This window comes from Betta splendens, chromosome 9, assembly GCF_900634795.4.
Source record: "Betta splendens chromosome 9, fBetSpl5.4, whole genome shotgun sequence".
In the NCBI taxonomy this organism is placed as follows: domain Eukaryota; kingdom Metazoa; phylum Chordata; class Actinopteri; order Anabantiformes; family Osphronemidae; genus Betta; species Betta splendens.
This window is the reverse complement of record NC_040889.2, coordinates 6,914,677-6,932,267: the sequence shown is the minus strand read 5'-3', so window position 1 is coordinate 6,932,267 and position 17,591 is coordinate 6,914,677. Positions and strand designations below refer to the sequence as shown.

Sequence of the window (17,591 nt, the reverse complement as noted above, 5' to 3'; positions counted from 1 at the left end):
GCGCCGGCTGCAGTGGGTGTGCGGTGAATGTGTCGGAGTGGGAAGATGCATCAGCGGCGCTCGAGCGGCCGCTGACGCACAGGTGGAACCGCGGCTGCTTGTCTTCCACATCACACAGTAGCTAAGGAATGAAAAGGAATCACACGCGGCTGTATTATAAACTCCAAATTTAGCAGATATTTACAATTTTACACAAACAGTGAAATAGAAAACAGTTCAGTGAACTCTTTGAAATGAAAATACAAATATGCATGAACATTGTCCAAATGTAAAGCTTCTATTACAGTGCAAGCTTCCAGCATATTTAGCTTTCATGAGTATTCGCTTTGTGCCTCCACAGTCATGCTGTCATGTTTCCAACTCTTCATCATTGGTCACTCCATCGTCGTCATTATGCAGATTTCCACAGCAACCAATAAACAGCTCTGCTCTCTGCTGGTGTTATTGCAGATAATGTGGGAGTTCCACCTGGAAAGTGACAGCGAAAGGTCAGAGAAAATCATGAAAGCAAACGCATATGACGCGATGGTAGCAGTTCGGAGCCGTAATTGTTAGAAGACTGGAGATTTGTAACTTTTAAAGCCGTGCCGCCGGTTAAACTTGTCGAGAATGCGGAGTTGCAGGCATCAGCGGACGTCACGCTCAGTGTGTTACTTTGGTAGAAGTGTTGTGTGCGCAGGCCGTGGTCACCTATCTGTCGCCATTAGCGCTGCAGTGGAGAGCTGCTATAAATATCCACACTAAGTGGCAGGAATTTCACAGCGAGGAGGACCCCGCCATCTGAGGCCGCGGCTGTTTTCCACTCCAACAATGTAACAGGCTGCGCTGGAGCCGCAGCCAAACCAACCAACGCTGCGTCCGTCTGTGGATGATGTAGTGCAGAAACATGTCTGCGATGACTCACATCACTGACCCGCTGCCAGCCACTAGTTTGCCTGAAGAGGGGCTCTTCAGCTTTGCATTATGTGCACGGCTCGAGTGTTTGTGGAGGAGGGATGTTTGGCCACAGCGGCGCTGACAGCACCCAACATTATCTTTGCACGTACCCGTCTCAGGCTGCGCGTGCTGCTGTTCCGGATGGACTCCATCAGCTGGTCGTGGGCCGACCTCATGGGCGTGGAGGGCCTGCTTCCCTCCTCGCCCCTCCGCTCCACCGACACGGGCCTCAGGGCGCTCTTCAGCTCCTTGAGGATGCTGCTGGTCTCGTCCGCCTCGGCCCGCTTGCCCTTCTTGCCCTTCCTCCCCTTCGCCTTGGCCGGCTTCCTGCCGCCCGCCTCGTGGGCCTTGATGACCTCGGCGATCATCCTGGTGGGCGCCGGCTTCTGGCGCTGCGGGGGAGGGGGCGGCGGCGGTGGTGGCGGCGGCGGGGGAGGGGGCGGCGGAGGGGGAGCGGGGGGGGTCTGCTTCTTGGCCGGGTCGCTCCGAGGTAGTTTAGGCGAGGACCAGGGAGAGGATCTGGGGGAGGAGTAAGGTGAGGAAGTGGGCGTGGCCCTCTAGAGCAGAAACCAAAGCAGACAGGTTTGCTCATCACTTTTAGTCTAGACGTTGAGATGTGACGTCATTGTGGAGCAAAGCGTCGTACCAGTGCGAAGGTCCGGGGGTTCACGGCCCCCTCCGCCCCCCCCTGATGCTGCCTCTGCTCCTGCAGCCGCCTCTGCCTGTGGCGGTCCTGGTTTCTGGTCAGGATGCCCGTCATGCTCATCCTGGGGCCCGGCAGGTTGAACTGGTAGCCCAGCTTGATCAGGGTGCAGTTCTCCCTCAGAATCTTCACCATCTCCATCTCCACCTGTGCGAGTGACCCTGGGGATAATCAGACTGTAGGAGTGAAGCGGGGCGCATGTATGTGGAGGGCGACGACCCACCTGTCCTCCGCACATGTGTCTCTGGTTGTGGAAGCGAAGCTCCGTCAGGGTGTTGTTTCCTGGAAGCGCCTGCACCAGCGCCATCACGCCCTTCCCCGTCACATAGTTGGACTCTATATTGAGACTGACGACGGACGAGTTCTCCCTCAGCATCTTGGCGATGGCCAGGGCCACGGGGTCATCGGCGTGAGTGTTGGCCAGGCTGAAGACTCGCACGTGCGTGTTGGCCCTCAGCGCCTCTGCAAATCTGATGAGGGTGTCCTGAGACGGAGACCAGACGAGGGTGTCTCAGAAAATCCTTTCAAACAGCCTAAAGCATTTTATTGGCTACTCTTTGATTGACTGCATGTCGCTTCATTCTCCTGTGACATCATTGTTCAGTCTGTACCTGTGAGATGTCGTCGATGTTGTTGAGATTGACCTCGGTGAGTTCGGGGTCGTCGTTGAGAACCCGCTGCAGAGCTTCGTCAACGACGGTCGGGTTTCCAGTGGCGCTGGCGTCCGCGGGCGGGGGCGGGGCTGGAGGCGGGGGCGGGGTTCTCCTCACAGGCTCCGCCCTCTGAGGTTTGAGTAGCGCCGCTGCCTCGGGCTGCCACGTCTGCTCACCACAGTCCTTTGAGGGTTCAACTTTTAATGTGTTCTGTTTCTCCTCCTCATCTTCATCCTCTTCCTCTTCTGTCACAGCTTCCTCCTCTTCTTCGCTCTCCTCCTCCTCATTCTCCTCTTCTTCCTCTGTCTCGTTCTTTTCATATATTTTCTGTTCTTTCTCATTTTCATCATCTTTTTCATCCTCCTCTTCGCTGTTTTCTTCAGTCACACACTCCTGTTGCTCTTCATCCTGTGTTATTATACATTTGATTCATTTAAACATATTAATACACCGAATGCAGAGCTAAATAGAAGCAGATGCTGTATTGTATGTTTTTCTATCTAAAGCCAATAAAATGATCTGACCGCTTTGAGGTCTCCTCCACATATCTCGTCCTCCAGCAGTCTGCGTGTCTCGTTCTCCCAGTACTTCATCAGAGCCTCTCTGCTGAACGTGCCGGTCGGGCTCTTGTCCGTCTGGTCTCTCTGTCTGAGTCCAATGGGCACGTTGGCATCAGGGTCGATGTCCGCCAGCTCCTTCTCCAGCTCGGCCAGCTCCTCCGGGCTGAGCGAGGCCAAGAGCTCGTCCTCGTCCACATCTTCGTACTTACTGAGCTCTCGACGGTATCCGAAAAAACTCATCGCGGAGAGCAGTCACAAAAAGTCAACAGACGCTCTTCACATATGAGCCGGTGCGGATCTTAAAACACAAAACTAAAGGTCCGCCGTAGGTTTGCTGGAGATCTAGTCATGGAGGTTGAGATAAAAAGGCCGCTCTCCCTGGGAAGCTGCTCGTTTGAGGCTAAAAGGTGCTTGTGTCGAGAGCCCTGTGTCTGAACGTGAGTCCAGGCCAGCGTGTGCCTCCGTCCTCCCCTGCTCTAATCTCAGCAGCTGTTATTCAGGCCTTAAGAGCAGGATCAGCGAGGAACGCACCAACATGTGGGCCTCATGATGCAGCGTCTTTTTTTGGGAGGCGCTGCTCTGAGAGACCGAGCCACAAAAAGGACGTGAGCTCAGAGACCGTCTGACAGTGTCCTGTCACCAAGGTCTGGCCGGCTTTGTTCACGGCCAAAATAGAGATACACAGACGCAGATAAACAGCCAGCCTGTGTTCGCCTCGCTGGTTGCGTTGGGCGGCTCGTTAGCATGTAGCTCGAATCGTAGCCTCTCGTTTCAGGTGTCACGTATTTTGAGGAGTAAAAATAGCGGCCGCATCGCGCGATTTCTGCTCCAGAGCTGATGCAAACCTGCATTAACGGAGCGAACTCTCCCACGTACAGACGCACGAACAGATCATCGTCACAACAGTCATCGTCCAAATCTCTAGTCTGGCACGAAGAACAAATGAAAGTAGGTGAATAATGTTGATGTCACCAATAAATCTTACAGAAAATAACAGGTTCTTTATTACGAAAACAACCTGGAAGACTATACACTGAAGTCAAAGGTGCTGTTGCCCAATCAGGAGGTTGTGGGTCACAGCAGGTTTCAGTCACTAGCGTATAAATACAGCGTGTTCACACAGAGAGGTCCAACTCCCTGAAGGTCAGGTAGCTCTTGAGCCTCGGAGGGAAGGGGACGGCGGCCATGACGGCGGGGTCATTCAGCACCCGGAGGCTCATGTGACGCCTGATCAGCAGCCTGCACAGGTGCTGCAGGGACCTCGGCCCGCCTGCGAAACAGAAGCACACACGTGACCCGGGAGCTGAGCCGCCGGGCGGGATCTCCCGCGTCAGGCTCTTACTCAGGAGCTCCGAAATCTCCTCCCACTCCGGCGCCCTCTGCAGCACGCGCCTGAGGCCGGGGCAGATGCTGACGTGGCTGACGTAGTCCAGCAGCGTCCTCACCACGCCGCCCGCCACATGCGCGAGCCAGGAAACGGACACGAAGTCGCAGAACTGGGGGAAAAGGTGAGAGGGCGCTTCACGAAGAGGCCATGACTCCTCGCGCGCGGGGCATTTGCCACATGACGGGCTCTTACTGGGACCGGGTCGGGTCGGCTGTAGGCGTCGTAGGCCTGGTGATGGAGGTCGGCCCAGGCGGGGTCTGTCGCCTCCTCGTTGCCGTGGCAACACTGGAAACACCTGCCAGGAGGGAGCACAGCTCAGCGGCCCGCGCCATCGCGGCAGCGTATGCTAACCGTGCATGCAGACGGACGTGTGCGCCTGGTATCCGCTGTTGAGCAGCAGGCGCAGCATGAGCGGGTCCCTCAGGCAGTACTGCAGCGCCGTGGGGAACGCCGTGTCGCACACCACCCGGAAGTAGCAGTTCACCTCGGCCCCGTGGGACAGCAGCAGCCGCACCAGCTCGTACCTGGGGGGAGGTCACCTGTCAGAGTGGGCGTGGACAAGCACGGCGCCGGGTGCACGACGGCCCACACCTCTCCGCCCGTATCGCCACCAGGATGCACCGCAGGGGGTCCAGGTCCGTTCTGGCCCCGGCCGCCAGCAGCCTCTCGGCACAGGTCACGTCGCCGTTGCAGACGGCAAAGTACAGGGTGGACTTCCTCAGGTCCCCGTAGTTTTCTGCAAGCGGACCAGCCCATTGTACTTCTCCAGAGGTGACGTTTGGTGTATGAACGAACCGTACCAGAGATGTGAGCGCCCAGCAGCGCGTTGACGTCGAAGCCTCTCTGGATGAGCAGCTCCAGACACTGGACCTGTCCCCCGTCTGCCGCCGAGTGGACGGGGCTCTGGCCCGACAGGCGGATGGCCCTCTTTGTGGTGACGGGGACGAGGGTCCTCAGGACTCTGTGAGGAGGAGAGCGAGAGGGAGAAACAGGAAGAGGCAGACGAACATGCTCCCAGACTACAACGGAGCAGAGAGAAACGATGGCCGCGCTGAGGCTGCAGCTGTGGTGGGAGACACAGGCGTCTCTCTGTGCAGAGGCTCTGGTTTCGGCCTGGTTCGCTCACAGTGCGTGGCCCTCGTACGCGGCTCTGTGGACGGGCAGCTGGTGGGCGTAGCTGGCCACGTTTGGGTTGGCGCCGTGCCGCAGCAGCAGCCGCACGCAGTCCAGGTTCCCGGACCCAGACGCGTCGTACAGGACCGTGTCGCCGTTGCTGGCCTGGGCGTTGACGTCGCCACCTGGTGGAGGGCAGGGGAAGTACAGTGTGCCACTGATGCGGGCGGTTACGTGGGACTGCGGCGCGTACCGTGCTGTATAAGTATGTCCAAGGCTTCCGTGTTGCCGTGCTCGGCTGCAATCCCGAGGGGCGTGACCCCGTGTCCGTCCCGGGCCGTCACCTTGGCTCCGTGTCGAAGCAGCAGCATGAGGACAGCAGGGCAGCCGGTCTGAGGAGGAGGAGATGGAGAGGAAGGTCACAGGCCTCAATCACGCGTCTCCCACGCCCTTGGCCGTTCTACCTTCGCCGCTTCGTGGATGGCGGTCCACTTGGTGAGACACACCTGCTCCACAAAGGCCCCGCCCCTGATGAGGGCCAGGACCATGTCGCACGAGCGCTGCCGCACGGCTGCAAAGCGGAGAGGAGAGCTGCGGTCACGACGGAGCGCCGGCGTCGCGCGCCCGCGTGCCCGCGACCTACCGAGGAGCAGCGGCGACTCGTTCCTGCCGTTGGTGCTGTGCGGCGAGGCCCCGTGCTGCAGCAGCGCCCTCACGTGCTCCGGCAGGCCGGCGTCCGCCGCCAGGGTCAGCGCCGTGTCCCCGTCCTCCGTCGGCTCCTCCAGCGACGCGTCCGCGGCCGCCAGCGCTGCGCACACAACGCGGGTCACGGTGCGCCCGCGACGCCGCACGGGCGCGCGCGGCGTCCGGGGGGCACGGGCCCTACTCTCTCACCTTGCAGCACCGCGTGCAGGACGTCCCGCCGCGGCTGCGCGGCCGCTGCGTGCAGAGGCAGCCGCCCGCGGCCGTCGGCGTCTCTGAAGGCGGACGCACGAGACGACAGATCCCGCAGAGCCGCCACATCACCTGCGCAGACGCGGCCAGCACGTGTGACACGGTCCACAATGAGTCAACGCTAAATGCTTTTAGGATGAACTCACCTTCGTGAATGGCAGCAATTATCTTCATGACGTCATCACTGTTTGACGCTTTTCTAATGAACCAAATCCAAACGTGTGTCAGAAGCGCAATAAAGCAGCGTGTCTTAATCTGTCGTTAATTGGATTGTTTTTACATGCAGTTGTTGTTACCTGTCGGGCTGTCTTGACGGCGGCTTGTAGGCGTCTTCAAGGCTCTCTCTCAGAACGAACTCAACCAGCTCCTCGTCTATTCCTTCCTGCTCAGCGGCATCCATTTCTATATCGACTTACAAAACACGGGCCTGGATGCGCGCGTCTTCTTCTACCGCTGATCTAAATACCAATAACAGGCTGTAATGAACCTTTGCCTGATGTGCAGGCGGTCGTGTCAACATCTGTCCGTGCTTTGCTTATGAGGCCGAGGCGGCTGGTTTAAAATGGCGTCAGAGGACGCGTTAGTGTAAATCAGCCAAATGAAGCCATGCAGTTGAGTGCGGTGCAGTCTGCACGCGCCGCCTCACCTGTTGGTCTGAATCCTTGCCTTTGGGAGCTTCAGCTCGCAACCTCTGTGTGTGTGCGTGTGTTTGTTTTGCAGGGTCCTGAGCAGTCTGGGTTATATTTAGATGTGACCTGCTTTAGACGTCCTGACTCAGCTCACAGCCTCCGTTGCTACTTTCGACTCCACTGAACAAAGTAGTCCTTCATTCAAGTGAGGTAATTCCATCACATGTAAATGAAACGCGGGACACAACCATTATGTCACTTTAGTCTGATTTGATATTTTGCAATAATGGAATTATGCAACTAAGCTTCTGGACATCTTTTAGCAAAATGTGGTAAAACAATAAAAGTATTAATATGATATGATAGAACAGTGCACACAGTTACCAGCTGATCTACCTGCCCAAACTCTACATCTACCGCCCAGCGTGTTCTCTCTGTATAGACAACAGCTTGGGGATTAACCTTGACATATTCTAAGCAAAATATTCCCGGCGAGAGAACAAGCGCCCACTTTCACCAAACACACACGATGATACGTGGGAGTTTATGGAAAAAGTCTCAGACAGCGTCAGTGTGTGACACAGTGACTCAGCCTGTAGGCGGACTCTCCACCACGTCAAAGGACTCCATCAGTGAAAGCACACTGCCAGCCCATCCTCAAGTTTCACTACACGCTGGGCCACTACACACACACACACACACAGATCAGCTCTGTCCTGGAACTGAAAGCTGTGGATTTCATGAAGTGGACTTGAGCAACCTCAGATTCGTGCTCCATATGAGGAAAAAAGTAAGTAGGATGTTTTTTTTTTATTTTATTATTATTTTAACCACAGGTAGTTGAGGGTTTTCTGTAGATGAGCTCCCATTGTGCGCTTCGTAAACAGACAGAGTAGATGTGGATGGAACGTGTTTTGAAATCTCTGAATTGGAAATTGTAGACAGAAAAAAAAGTGAACCTTGTGAGGGACAGGAAAAGATCAACTCATTCATGTCTATCATATATCACACGTCTGCAGGATTTACACACGTGTGCACGTGTTCTGACGTCCACATAACGTAGTGTTTCTGCACAGACACAAACACGTGTGCGCATTTCGTTTTCAGTCAATATACGGAAAAACAAGGAGCATTCGCACGTCCAGCTGCATTTCCAGTTCATTCTCAGGGTGATGATAGTGTTACACTTCATTCTGCTTGTAGCACCGAAAACACTTCCTCTATTAAGCCGTGTCACATGAATGCTTTGGCGTCTTTGCATTTCGTTCATTTGGTGTTGATTGTGATAGATTTACATGCACTCGCTGCAGGAAGGTGGTTCACAGGTTTCACTGTCAATCTGCTAATTCGTTTTTTTTACTATCTGGTTTAACAAATGTGTCATAGAAGCAACAGGGGGATGATACGCACACTAATATGAATAAATGCACACAGTAAATTACAATGTAATTATAGTACATTACTAGAGAAGTAAACTAAATTTCTTTGGTATTTAATTAACAGCCAGTTTGCCTAATACATTTAACACACAATTTAAACAATGTTCAGAAAAGTATCAGTAACCTTCGTTCATGTTGTCCTTTATCAAAATACATGATGCTGTAGCTCAAAGACATGTTGGTATTTTTAATGTTAGTGTAATACAGTGTTACAGTGCGTTACAAATACAGAAGACATTTATGTTTTCAATTTTTCCCACAGATTTTGAAAGCACCTTGTCTCCTCTTGAGTCTGTTCACAAGTCTGAATCTCTGCTCTGCAAAATTTGGGACCCCGATAACAGATGATGTGAGCAAGCTGACGTTACTGGTGAGCTGCTGTCGCCGTTCACTGCTGTTTATTGCTGAAACACGAGCTCGGTCTTTGTTCCGTGTGTGTTAAACCAACGCTGTGGTTCCTTCTCTTTCATTTGCGACATGCAGAAGCAGAATATCCCCTCTGATTATGAGATTCCCATTAGTTTCATTCCCAGGGAAGTGGTGAGTGTCGCGCTGTGTGAAACTATCAGTCAAATGGCAGCGACGCGAGGTGTTAAGTGCTTTTATGCGTGCGTTTGCAGGCTGGCACGTGCTGGGTGGTGCTAAACATCTATCCTTTGGAGCAAAGCCTTCGGAAGCTGGCCGGCATGTTTGGTCCCATCTCCTCCAACAGGGAAAACATCCTCGTTTTCATTGCCATGCTTAAAAGCCTGCGCTTCACATTCGACCACGAGGAGCTGGTAAGAAGTCATCCACACTTGCCGCTTCTCTCTCTCTCTATAATTGAGTTGTTTTGTGGTCGCTCGTCCCGTCTGATCCCCAGGAAACAGCGATGCAGGTCTTCCAGTGTCACTACCAGGAGCAGAGCTTAAGGTCTGCGCTTTACTTCGACTACATCAAAGACGTGTTACACGCCGCCGCTCGAGGAACATCTGGCTTCGCGTGCAAGCCTCCACCCTGCCTTCACCCGCAGCAGACGCCAGGTGCTTCCGTCACTGCCGCGTTTGCTTTGAACGTCTAGTGTGAATCATGGTCAGATATTGATTTGGGGTGAAGGAAACGGCCAATAGACTTCACACATAAAGACAGTAGATGTAGTTAAAGGCTCAATGTGCTTAAACCTCGCAAAACTGAGCATAATCATCAGCATAGAAGCATCATTAACCTTCGTGGGGTTTCTAATGCGTCACATGACCTCCCGCCTTTCAGGGGGTCAGGAGGAGAACCGTCAGCACAGCCTGCTGAAGAGAACGCCTCTGCTCCTGGTTCTCATCCCCTTCATCGCCTGCGTCGTCCTCATAGTGTGGCTGGTGAGTGCGTGCACGGTGCAAGTCAACCACTAACGCCACGTAACCTGTATAACGTATCCTGTCTTTCGCTGCAACGCCGGAACGGTAGTGGCAGCATTCAGCCGGATAATTGCCTCTAATGGCAACAGCAGCCGGGCGGTTTATACAACAAGCAGCACTTAATTCCATTTCACAACTGCCCATTTTCAGCGTGACTTCCATGTTTATGCCGCTTCTGGGACGAGCACTTGTTTTTCAGGACGGATATCGTTCTGTACAAATCAGAGCATTATAGGAAACCAGGGCCTCTACTAATAAAACGTTCTCCGTACTAAATTGTCCATAAACCACAATGACTCTTTCAACCTTTGGGCCCCAGTGGACCGGCCTAATAAAGGCTGCTTGATAATGTGCCTTCATTTTAGTGAGCACTTCCAGGAAGCCGGTTCCTGTAGCGTTAACAACTGCATCAAATATTCAGTAGTACTCAGTTATTGCCTAAAGTAATGACATCCGCTTTGCCGAGCTGTTCCTCGTAGACAGCAAGCGAGGCCGTGCTGCGCGTGTGATTCGTTGTCTCTCTTCTTATTGTTTGTAGGTGAAGTCTAGGAGGCGTTTACCGCTCTGCAACGCTGAAAATAGCCAAATGGCACCTCCTGACATGATCCCTACTGTGTCTGTCTCCATCCCACTTCAAACGCCGGCCCACGCCGCTGACACCCGGCCAGCGGGGGAGGCGGTCCTTGAACATGAAAGTGGATGAGCCGCGATTAATAACCACAGGCAGAGTCGGTGGAGCGGCGCAGCGGCTCGGCGCAGGCTGCCCGGGGCCTGCCGGATCCACCGGCGCGGCCCTCGCGCGCTTCCTCCGCTTTCACCCGTCTGTGCGCTCGGACCCGCGCTGCCAGAGAAAACTCACCTGCCGCCAAGATGGGCGAGTTTATCCCCCCGGCGCCTCTAATGCCTCGCCCTAAGAGAGGAAGGACTCTCTACTCAGTGGCTGGTTTGCTGCCAGTAGGGATGGGGAAGTGCATTAATTGTTTCCACTTGGCCTCTGTTTAACATCACTTGTCTGGCCGGCGCTGACCAGACCTCGCTGATTTATTTTTTTCATCCTGCCCGTGTGAGCTGGAGCGTTTCTGTGCTCCAGCTGTGACCTGCAACTCAAAGTGTAGCTGGAGAAGCAAATCAAAATAAGTTTGAGGCACGTCATATTATTCTGAACAGGACAGAACGCGGCCTGGCTCAGCGTCCACTGAAACGCATTAGTCTTTACACTTCTGCTTTCGAGGCATCAGAAGTGACTGAAAGCTGCGCTTGGCCGACTTCAGCTTGTTTTATACTCGCTGTTGACATTGTTATGATCTGTCATCTGTCACAAATTGCAAACATGCTCCTCGCAAACAACACGCCGAGCAGCTCAACAAGCGTCCTGCTTTGTGTATCAAAGATCTGACCAGATGGCAGACAGCCATCGCCAGGGGCACTTTGAATCCCGTCATTGTATCTTAAAGCTGTTGCCCAGTGATCTATAGCTGCTGCTCGGCCACAGCAAGTGTGTTAGAGATTTTAATGCCTTATTCACCGAGTCAATCATGGTCAGTCATGAGAACATGACTCCTGGAGTGTGAGCGCTCTGGTACTATGTGTCAGAGAGAGAGGGAGCGGGAGACGGGGCAGACGGGCGAGCGAGAGCGAGGGAGATAGGAGTCGATGGATGGACGGATGAGCTCAGTGAGAAGCATAAGGAGGGCTTGTTCTCGTCACAAAAGAGCTGGCCGTAGGCTGGAGGAAATGCCAGTTACAAACACGACTGATGTCGACAGATGCCTATGAATCAACAGGCTAAGAATCCCTCCTGACCACAAGCTCTGTAGCCTCATCCACACAGGATGGTTAGTATTTCAATAACAATTTTCTGTATCTGAATGATTTACTTCAAAACACAAAGATATATCTTTATTAACATGTTTTCCTGTTCTAATCTAGTGTGCTGTGCTTTAATGTCTTATAGTGAAAAATAGTTGTATTATGCATTTGTACCGTAATTGAAATATTTAATTTATTCCGTTGCTTATCATTTCCTAAAAGAATGTATTTTAAAACGTTACTTATTCTAGTGAAGAATGTAAATGAGGTAGGCAAAATACTGTGAATACTATATTATTATGAACATACACTCACATTATGGCCACATATTCTGCATCAGTGGGTTATATTAAAATGGATGTTAATAGATGCATTTGTGCTTCTCTTTCACAGAATATCCCAGGTAGTTGTTCCATCCCTTCCATTTTGTAAAATGATTTACGTTGTCTATCCCCGCATCAAAATATAAAGGCAGCAAATCATTTAGCCTCAAGGCATGAATTATCTGCATCCCATTTTGCATAGACCTTATTTTTCTCTGCACTATTAATGAATAACAAAAGACAATGTTATTTTCCCTTTATCAGTATTTGTGTAAATAATCAATGTGTTTGTAGAAGTCAGTGTGACAGTGACAGACAACATGGTGCATATCCCACTATTGTATCTGTAATAAAATACTCTCGGTTTTTATGTCCGGTTAATGTTCAGTGCTTTTATTTCATAAAGAAACATCCGCCGGAAATAATCGGACTTTTGTTTTGGAAAGCCGCTGACTAGCGGTCGCCATTATTCTTCCTGGCTTGACGTACGACCGAAAGACGGTTTAACACATTTTAACTATATAATTTGTGTTAAGCCGCAACACTGTTGCCCGACTTGGCGCAGTCGGTTGATCAACCCATGAAATAGTGATACATCGTGTGCACCAGAATGGATAAACGGTCCGATACTGCAGGTACGTTGCTAAGCTAATACTAGCAAGCTAACAGTAGCTGCCAACGAGGTCGCCGGAGGGAGAATGAGACGCAGCGTAGTTTAAACCATTGGCCGCCTTCAGCGCGCTGCTTGCGCTGCATCGCCGGTTTTAACACTCAAGCCGCAGCGTATGGTGGATTTTTGGAGACGATGTGTGGTAGTTAGCTAGCTAACCTCAGCTAACAGGCAGCAAGTGCTCTCCAGCGATTTGGGTACAAATGAAGTCGTGCCCCTTAGTTGCACGAGTCGACGGTTCCGCTGTGTGACGCCCGCTGCTGCGGCTCCTACAACAGCAGCCTACTGTCCTCGCCACCGGCAGAAAACGAAGTCAAACTCTGCTGCAGTTTGGCGCTCATTCTCTTAACGGCGGCGCGTGCACACACAGGCGTGCACGTTTTCGATTTCAAATTCCTTTCGTGAACGCACAGGGCCCTGCAGCGCCCCCTACAGTATTAGCTTTAATACACGTTTACTATGACGTCACATCAGGCATATTGATGTAAGATTTGTAGTGCGTTTGTTTGGACTAAGACGCAAAACTAGAAACAAAGAAACTATAACTGGTGACTGTAAAAGAAATTAAATATAATGTTACATCATACATTGAGAGACTCTGTAAATTTTATTTAGTAAATACCCAAAGGCCCATGTGATGTGATGTGATGTGCCAGTCACACAGTCTTAGTTACTAAACGTATGTATTACAAAAAACGTTTTCAACAGTTTCATTTGTAAAGTTTTAAACATTATAATTTTTATCCCCTGGACAGGAGGCGCCCTTTCTCTTGCGTCCCTTCGCTTGATGGCGTCCCCTCTGCAGCTGACATACTCATTCCTATGGCAGGTCGTACGACAGAGGAACGTGAAGCAGTACGGGAAAGTGGAGGAGTTTGTCACCATGGTGACGCAGACGGTTCCCGAGCTCATGAGTTTCAAGCAAACTGCTCAGCTCCTCTTGGGGCTGAGAGCAAGGGTGAGAATCTGTTGACATTCACTTTACTCACCAGCTTAGAAGATGACGAAGATGGAAGCATTGGCTGTGCAGAATTGGATGATGTTTGTGGAAAAATACATTACAATTTTGGAAATAATTTGTGTTCTTATGGTACATTTGTTTCTTTTTTCTTCTGCTCAAGATCATTTTGGATTTACTCCAAAAAAAAGGCCCACCTGATTCCCGGGCTATTCAAACTCTCATAAACAAGTTGAAGGTTTCTTCATCTTCAGTGGTAAGAATGCAGACTTTTTAACCCTGAAAAAACGTCTTTAGTTTACAGTATCTATGATTGTGTTTCATTCTGTGTTACAGAAGGACACAGAAGTAGAGAAGTCTCAAACGAACTTTATGGTGTTAGTCCAGAATCTGCTTAAGAACCCTGCTGAGCGAAAGCAATTCTTCCAGGTATCTGTGTTAAAGTGGAACAATAGCCATTGATTGTTGTCAGACAAAGATGTTTTTAAAACAGGATGCCCATTTAGATTCTGTTGATGTTATTTGAATATAATAAAATATATTCAAATAATCTGTTTTGTGTCTACAGGAAGTGTTCCCTGTTCAGTATGGTGTAAAGTTTGACACAGCACTGCAGGCTCTGACTGCAGGCCTGGTATGCAAGCTAGAGCAGCTTCTTCCCGTCCCCAATCTTTCCCAGGTATGTACAATGAACATCACATACAGACTCCTTCAGCTGAATCATATTTAGGAAATTTTACATAATATTTGAAAATACTGACATCTACAAATATGGTTTGTATAATCAGGTTTTGAACTACAGCTATCTTGAAACTGGCATAGACAAATCTTGGCATCAAAATATATGAAGGAGTAACATATACTGGACCATGCAACTGAAGATCCAAATTAAAGACAGAAACATTATTTGTAATGAATAATTTCTCAATTTCATCTCAGCTTGGAGCCATGATCTCAGTGGAGCCTACTGTATTTGAGGCCTGTGGAAACCTCATTCCCGATCATAAAGACCTGAAATCTCTGCTTCTACACCAGCAGGCAAAAGGACTCCTGGGTGTTAAAGGTATTGCTTTAGGTTGTGCTTTGTATGAAGGAGAATGATTAATATATTTAAAAAGAACAGTGACAAGTGTTCCTTCAGGTCTAAATACAGTGAAAATTGAGTGTTTTCTTTTTGTGCAGCGACTGTCTCATCTTCTGTGGGCGACTGTGTGCTTTCTTCACTCGCCTTTCGGCCAAAACCAGCAGAACCACCACCGCCGCCGCCGCCACCACCAGAATCCCCAAAACCATTCGAATTAACACTCAGTGAAACAAGCCCAGCCTCCTTTAGTGATGCTGAAGATTTGGGAGTGATGTCTGATGACCCAGACAGCCCACAGACCCCTGCTGCTAGATCGCAGCGCAAAGGAAGATACAGCGATAAAAAAGCTGATGGCAGTGCAAAGGAAAAGAGTGTCCCAGCAGCACCTCACAAGGAGAACATAGTTCAGGAGAAAAGCTCAACACATGAGGAGTCTGCTGCATCTGTAGAAAACAGAGAAGATGACGATGCGTCGGCAGCGACAAAGAAAGCAGATCTCCAGCAGGTGTCTTTAAAGTCAATCCCATTCAGGGTGGTTCAAGTGCCGATCAAACCAGGTCCCACTGTGCAGAATACCAGTAGTCCAGGAACAAAAGATGGCCAAAAGCCCAATACTCAGCGAGTCACATTGCATCAGTGGGTGTCACACATTGCCACTAATTCACTCTCACTCCCGGCCCTGCCACCACTTCCTCCAATGCGTCTGACCGCGTTCGATGACCTGAAGCCAAGCATAAGGCGAAAAAAGCAAATCAGGCCTCCGGCAGATCGATTCACTTGTGCCGTGTGTGACAAAAGCTTCCCTTATCAGTCCAAGCTGCTGGACCATGAGCGCATTCACACTGGGGAGAAGCCTTTCAGCTGCTCGGCATGCAACAAATGCTTCAGAACACAGGCCTTCCTCAACAATCACCTGAAGACACACAGCACGGCACGCCCATATGCTTGCGGTCAGTGTGGAAAGTGTTTCACCAAACTGCAGAGCCTGACCAAGCACATGCTCGCCCACACCGGTCAAAAGCCCTATTACTGCACCATCTGCAACAAGGGCTTCACGCAGTCCACCTACTTCAGGAGGCACATGGAGTGCCACACGAGCCAGATGACGTTCCCCTGCAAGCACTGCAACAAGAGCTTCCCGACAGCGTTCAAGCTGTCAAACCATGAGCGATGGCACACTAGAGATCGCCCCCACATGTGTGAGCGCTGCGGGAAGAGGTTCCTCGTCCCCAGCTTGTTGAAGAGGCACATGGGCTACCACATCGGTGACCGCCAGTATCTCTGCTCCCAGTGTGGAAAAACCTTTGTCTATTTGTCTGATTTGAAGAGACACCAGCAAGACCACATGCCCAAAACAAAGATCCCATGCCCGGTCTGCCAAAAGAAGTTCTCCAGTAAGTACTGCCTGAGAGTGCATCTGAGGATCCACACCAGGGAGAGACCTTACCGTTGCTCCTTATGCGACAAGACATTCACTCAGGTAGGCAATCTGAAGGTCCATATCCGGCTGCACACCAACGAGCGACCCTTCAGCTGCGACGTGTGCGGGAAGACCTACAAGCTGGCATCTCATCTGAATGTCCACAAACGGACGCACACATGCAAGAAGCCCTGGACGTGCGACACCTGTGGGAAAGGGTTCTCCGTGCCCGGCCTCCTGAAGAAGCACGAGCAGCTGCATACGAGGGAAGATAACCCTGACTTCTCTGGTAAACGGAGACACAGGGGTAAGCACAAGAAGCACTCCCTCAAGAGGAAGTATGATGAGGAGGATGAGGGCAGTGATGATTATTAGTCTGAGGAAAATGTCATAGTAAATAGTTTAGATCATGGTTATATCACCAATGTAGTTAAAGAAGGTCCAGAAAGCTACCCAGTAAGAACCTTGTCAGAGTATCACATTTTATTGTAGTAGCGATGAGAGTTTGAAAACAGTCATTTGAATGTTGTCTGGATCATTTTTGCCAGGTCAGTGCATAGAAGAACTTGTATTATATTTTGTTGATCATTTTGATTTGATCATTTGATCATTCTTGGTTCCACTTGTTGTCCAGATAATTAGGCATTTTTACCAATAAAGACCATTGTTTAATCATATATTAGTGCAGTTTTTCACTGTCTAATTACACAAACTGTGTTGAGATTAGGCTGTTACTTGAAGAATTAAGTACTAAAGTACTAAAACTTTCTATTATTTCAGTCATTAATCATTTCAGAACAAACATGAGATTTTAAATAAACAATAAATCATGTCAAGCTTGTAAATTGATGTCTACTGTGTATCAAAAACCTTGTGTTTAGCATATCCTTGTGAAAACTTGTCCTAAATCATTTTAACCTTTCAACTGTAAATAACTACACTGTTTTAAAGTTTTCATTTTAGCATGTTTTTATTAAATTTGTTTAAGGATTCAGCCTTTTTTCTAACAGTAGTTGCAGCATTGTTGCTGTAATATTGTTGAATTAATGCAAGAAACTGTTAACTGTAAGTTAGGTTTGTCACAGTAATCATTTAACATTATGTGCTGAGATTATTCTGAGTGTTACCTGACGGTTACTTGTCATGTGATGGGCAAACATGTACATAAACCATTAAGTGATGTACTATTCTATGTTTTCTCTTTGTTTTTAATATTTTGCAGAAAAATAAACACACAAAAACCTGCTCTCTGATCGGTCTGACGCACTATTATTATTAAAAGGTTAAACGGAACTAACCAACCTCCTGCTTGTATTCACGTAAGTACATTGGTCAGCTTCTATCGCGGTAGCCATGGAAACAAAGCTGCCGCAAATGCGCCAATCAACAGGTGCGAGAGACTGCCGTAAAATGTAGCTAAGAAGTTTCCAGGAATTACGTAGACACGTCGTTACGTGACGTTCTGGTACCTTTCGTCCATGAATATAATGTGTTTTGTACTAAATAATTTTGTGTTTACTATAAGTCAACCCGCATCTACAGGTACGCACGAACGAGACAGGAGG

General features: G+C 50.0%; 4 protein-coding genes across 6 annotated transcripts; 2 read left to right on the top strand and 2 right to left on the bottom strand.

Moving 5' to 3' along the window:
- Nucleotides 1-152: 152 nt before the first annotated feature.
- lmod2b (leiomodin 2 (cardiac) b) lies at nucleotides 153-3,093 on the bottom strand. The gene is made up of 6 exons (XM_029160785.3): nucleotides 2,817-3,093; nucleotides 2,251-2,700; nucleotides 1,863-2,123; nucleotides 1,583-1,786; nucleotides 1,047-1,493; nucleotides 153-468 (listed from the first exon to the last, which is right to left on the bottom strand). Exons 1-6 carry the CDS (start codon nucleotides 3,090-3,092, stop codon nucleotides 442-444), a joined length of 1,665 nt encoding a protein of 554 aa, XP_029016618.1. The 5' UTR covers nucleotide 3,093; the 3' UTR covers nucleotides 153-441.
- Nucleotides 3,094-3,833: 740 nt separating this feature from the next.
- Nucleotides 3,834-7,096, bottom strand: asb15b (ankyrin repeat and SOCS box containing 15b). Of its 2 annotated transcripts, XM_029160781.3 has the most exons (14): nucleotides 6,953-7,094; nucleotides 6,603-6,764; nucleotides 6,453-6,505; nucleotides 6,247-6,378; nucleotides 5,996-6,160; nucleotides 5,817-5,923; nucleotides 5,606-5,744; nucleotides 5,366-5,537; nucleotides 5,040-5,200; nucleotides 4,831-4,975; nucleotides 4,608-4,763; nucleotides 4,432-4,534; nucleotides 4,195-4,348; nucleotides 3,834-4,122 (listed from the first exon to the last, which is right to left on the bottom strand). In XM_029160781.3, the coding sequence occupies exons 2-14, from the start codon at nucleotides 6,704-6,706 to the stop codon at nucleotides 3,968-3,970; spliced, it is 1,746 nt and encodes a 581-aa protein (XP_029016614.1). In that variant the 5' UTR covers nucleotides 6,707-6,764; nucleotides 6,953-7,094; the 3' UTR covers nucleotides 3,834-3,967. The 2 variants fall into 2 exon arrangements, with proteins under 2 accessions (XP_029016614.1, XP_055368002.1); XM_055512027.1 differs by having other exon boundaries at nucleotides 4,195-4,534; nucleotides 4,831-5,200; nucleotides 6,953-7,096.
- A 14-nt stretch (nucleotides 7,097-7,110) lies between these two features.
- LOC114861500 (uncharacterized) lies at nucleotides 7,111-12,275 on the top strand. Its single transcript, XM_029160786.3, has 7 exons — nucleotides 7,111-7,725; nucleotides 8,637-8,744; nucleotides 8,858-8,914; nucleotides 8,995-9,153; nucleotides 9,237-9,396; nucleotides 9,623-9,723; nucleotides 10,301-12,275. Exons 1-7 carry the CDS (start codon nucleotides 7,465-7,467, stop codon nucleotides 10,463-10,465), a joined length of 1,011 nt encoding a protein of 336 aa, XP_029016619.1. The 5' UTR covers nucleotides 7,111-7,464; the 3' UTR covers nucleotides 10,466-12,275.
- Nucleotides 10,500-17,279, top strand: si:dkey-14d8.1 (zinc finger protein 54). 2 transcript variants are annotated; one of them, XM_029160773.3, is made up of 7 exons: nucleotides 10,500-11,597; nucleotides 13,320-13,522; nucleotides 13,686-13,778; nucleotides 13,859-13,951; nucleotides 14,091-14,201; nucleotides 14,462-14,585; nucleotides 14,705-17,279. In XM_029160773.3, the coding sequence occupies exons 2-7, from the start codon at nucleotides 13,352-13,354 to the stop codon at nucleotides 16,399-16,401; spliced, it is 2,289 nt and encodes a 762-aa protein (XP_029016606.1). In that variant the 5' UTR covers nucleotides 10,500-11,597; nucleotides 13,320-13,351; the 3' UTR covers nucleotides 16,402-17,279. The 2 variants fall into 2 exon arrangements, with proteins under 2 accessions (XP_029016606.1, XP_029016605.1); XM_029160772.3 differs by lacking the exon at nucleotides 10,500-11,597 and adding an exon at nucleotides 12,342-12,529.
- The last annotated feature ends 312 nt before the right edge of the window (nucleotides 17,280-17,591 follow it).

What these genes read in the sequence shown, in the direction of transcription:
- LOC114861500 (XM_029160786.3), top strand. Translation starts at nt 7,465, where the DNA reads ATGATACGTGGGAGTTTATGGAAAAAGTCTCAGACAGCGTCAGTGTGT. An exon ending in TGCTCCATATGAGGAAAAAA is followed by an intron (nt 7,726 to 8,636) that starts GTAAGTAGGATG and finishes TTTTTCCCACAG; the next exon opens with ATTTTGAAAGCACCTTGTCT. An exon ending in CATTCGACCACGAGGAGCTG is followed by an intron (nt 9,154 to 9,236) that starts GTAAGAAGTCAT and finishes TCTGATCCCCAG; the next exon opens with GAAACAGCGATGCAGGTCTT.
- si:dkey-14d8.1 (XM_029160772.3), top strand. Translation starts at nt 12,505, where the DNA reads ATGGATAAACGGTCCGATACTGCAG. An exon ending in TCTTGGGGCTGAGAGCAAGG is followed by an intron (nt 13,523 to 13,685) that starts GTGAGAATCTGT and finishes CTTCTGCTCAAG; the next exon opens with ATCATTTTGGATTTACTCCA. An exon ending in AGGTTTCTTCATCTTCAGTG is followed by an intron (nt 13,779 to 13,858) that starts GTAAGAATGCAG and finishes TCTGTGTTACAG; the next exon opens with AAGGACACAGAAGTAGAGAA.
- asb15b (XM_055512027.1), bottom strand. Translation starts at nt 6,706, where the DNA reads ATGGATGCCGCTGAGCAGGAAGGAATAGACGAGGAGCTGGTTGAGTTC. An exon ending in AATTGCTGCCATTCACGAAG is followed by an intron (nt 6,379 to 6,452) that starts GTGAGTTCATCC and finishes GCGTCTGCGCAG; the next exon opens with GTGATGTGGCGGCTCTGCGG. An exon ending in CCTGCACGCGGTGCTGCAAG is followed by an intron (nt 6,161 to 6,246) that starts GTGAGAGAGTAG and finishes TTGTGTGCGCAG; the next exon opens with CGCTGGCGGCCGCGGACGCG.
- lmod2b (XM_029160785.3), bottom strand. Translation starts at nt 3,092, where the DNA reads ATGAGTTTTTTCGGATACCGTCGAGAGCTCAGTAAGTACGAAGATGTG. An exon ending in ACATCGACGACATCTCACAG is followed by an intron (nt 2,124 to 2,250) that starts GTACAGACTGAA and finishes TCTCCGTCTCAG; the next exon opens with GACACCCTCATCAGATTTGC. An exon ending in GACACATGTGCGGAGGACAG is followed by an intron (nt 1,787 to 1,862) that starts GTGGGTCGTCGC and finishes TCACTCGCACAG; the next exon opens with GTGGAGATGGAGATGGTGAA.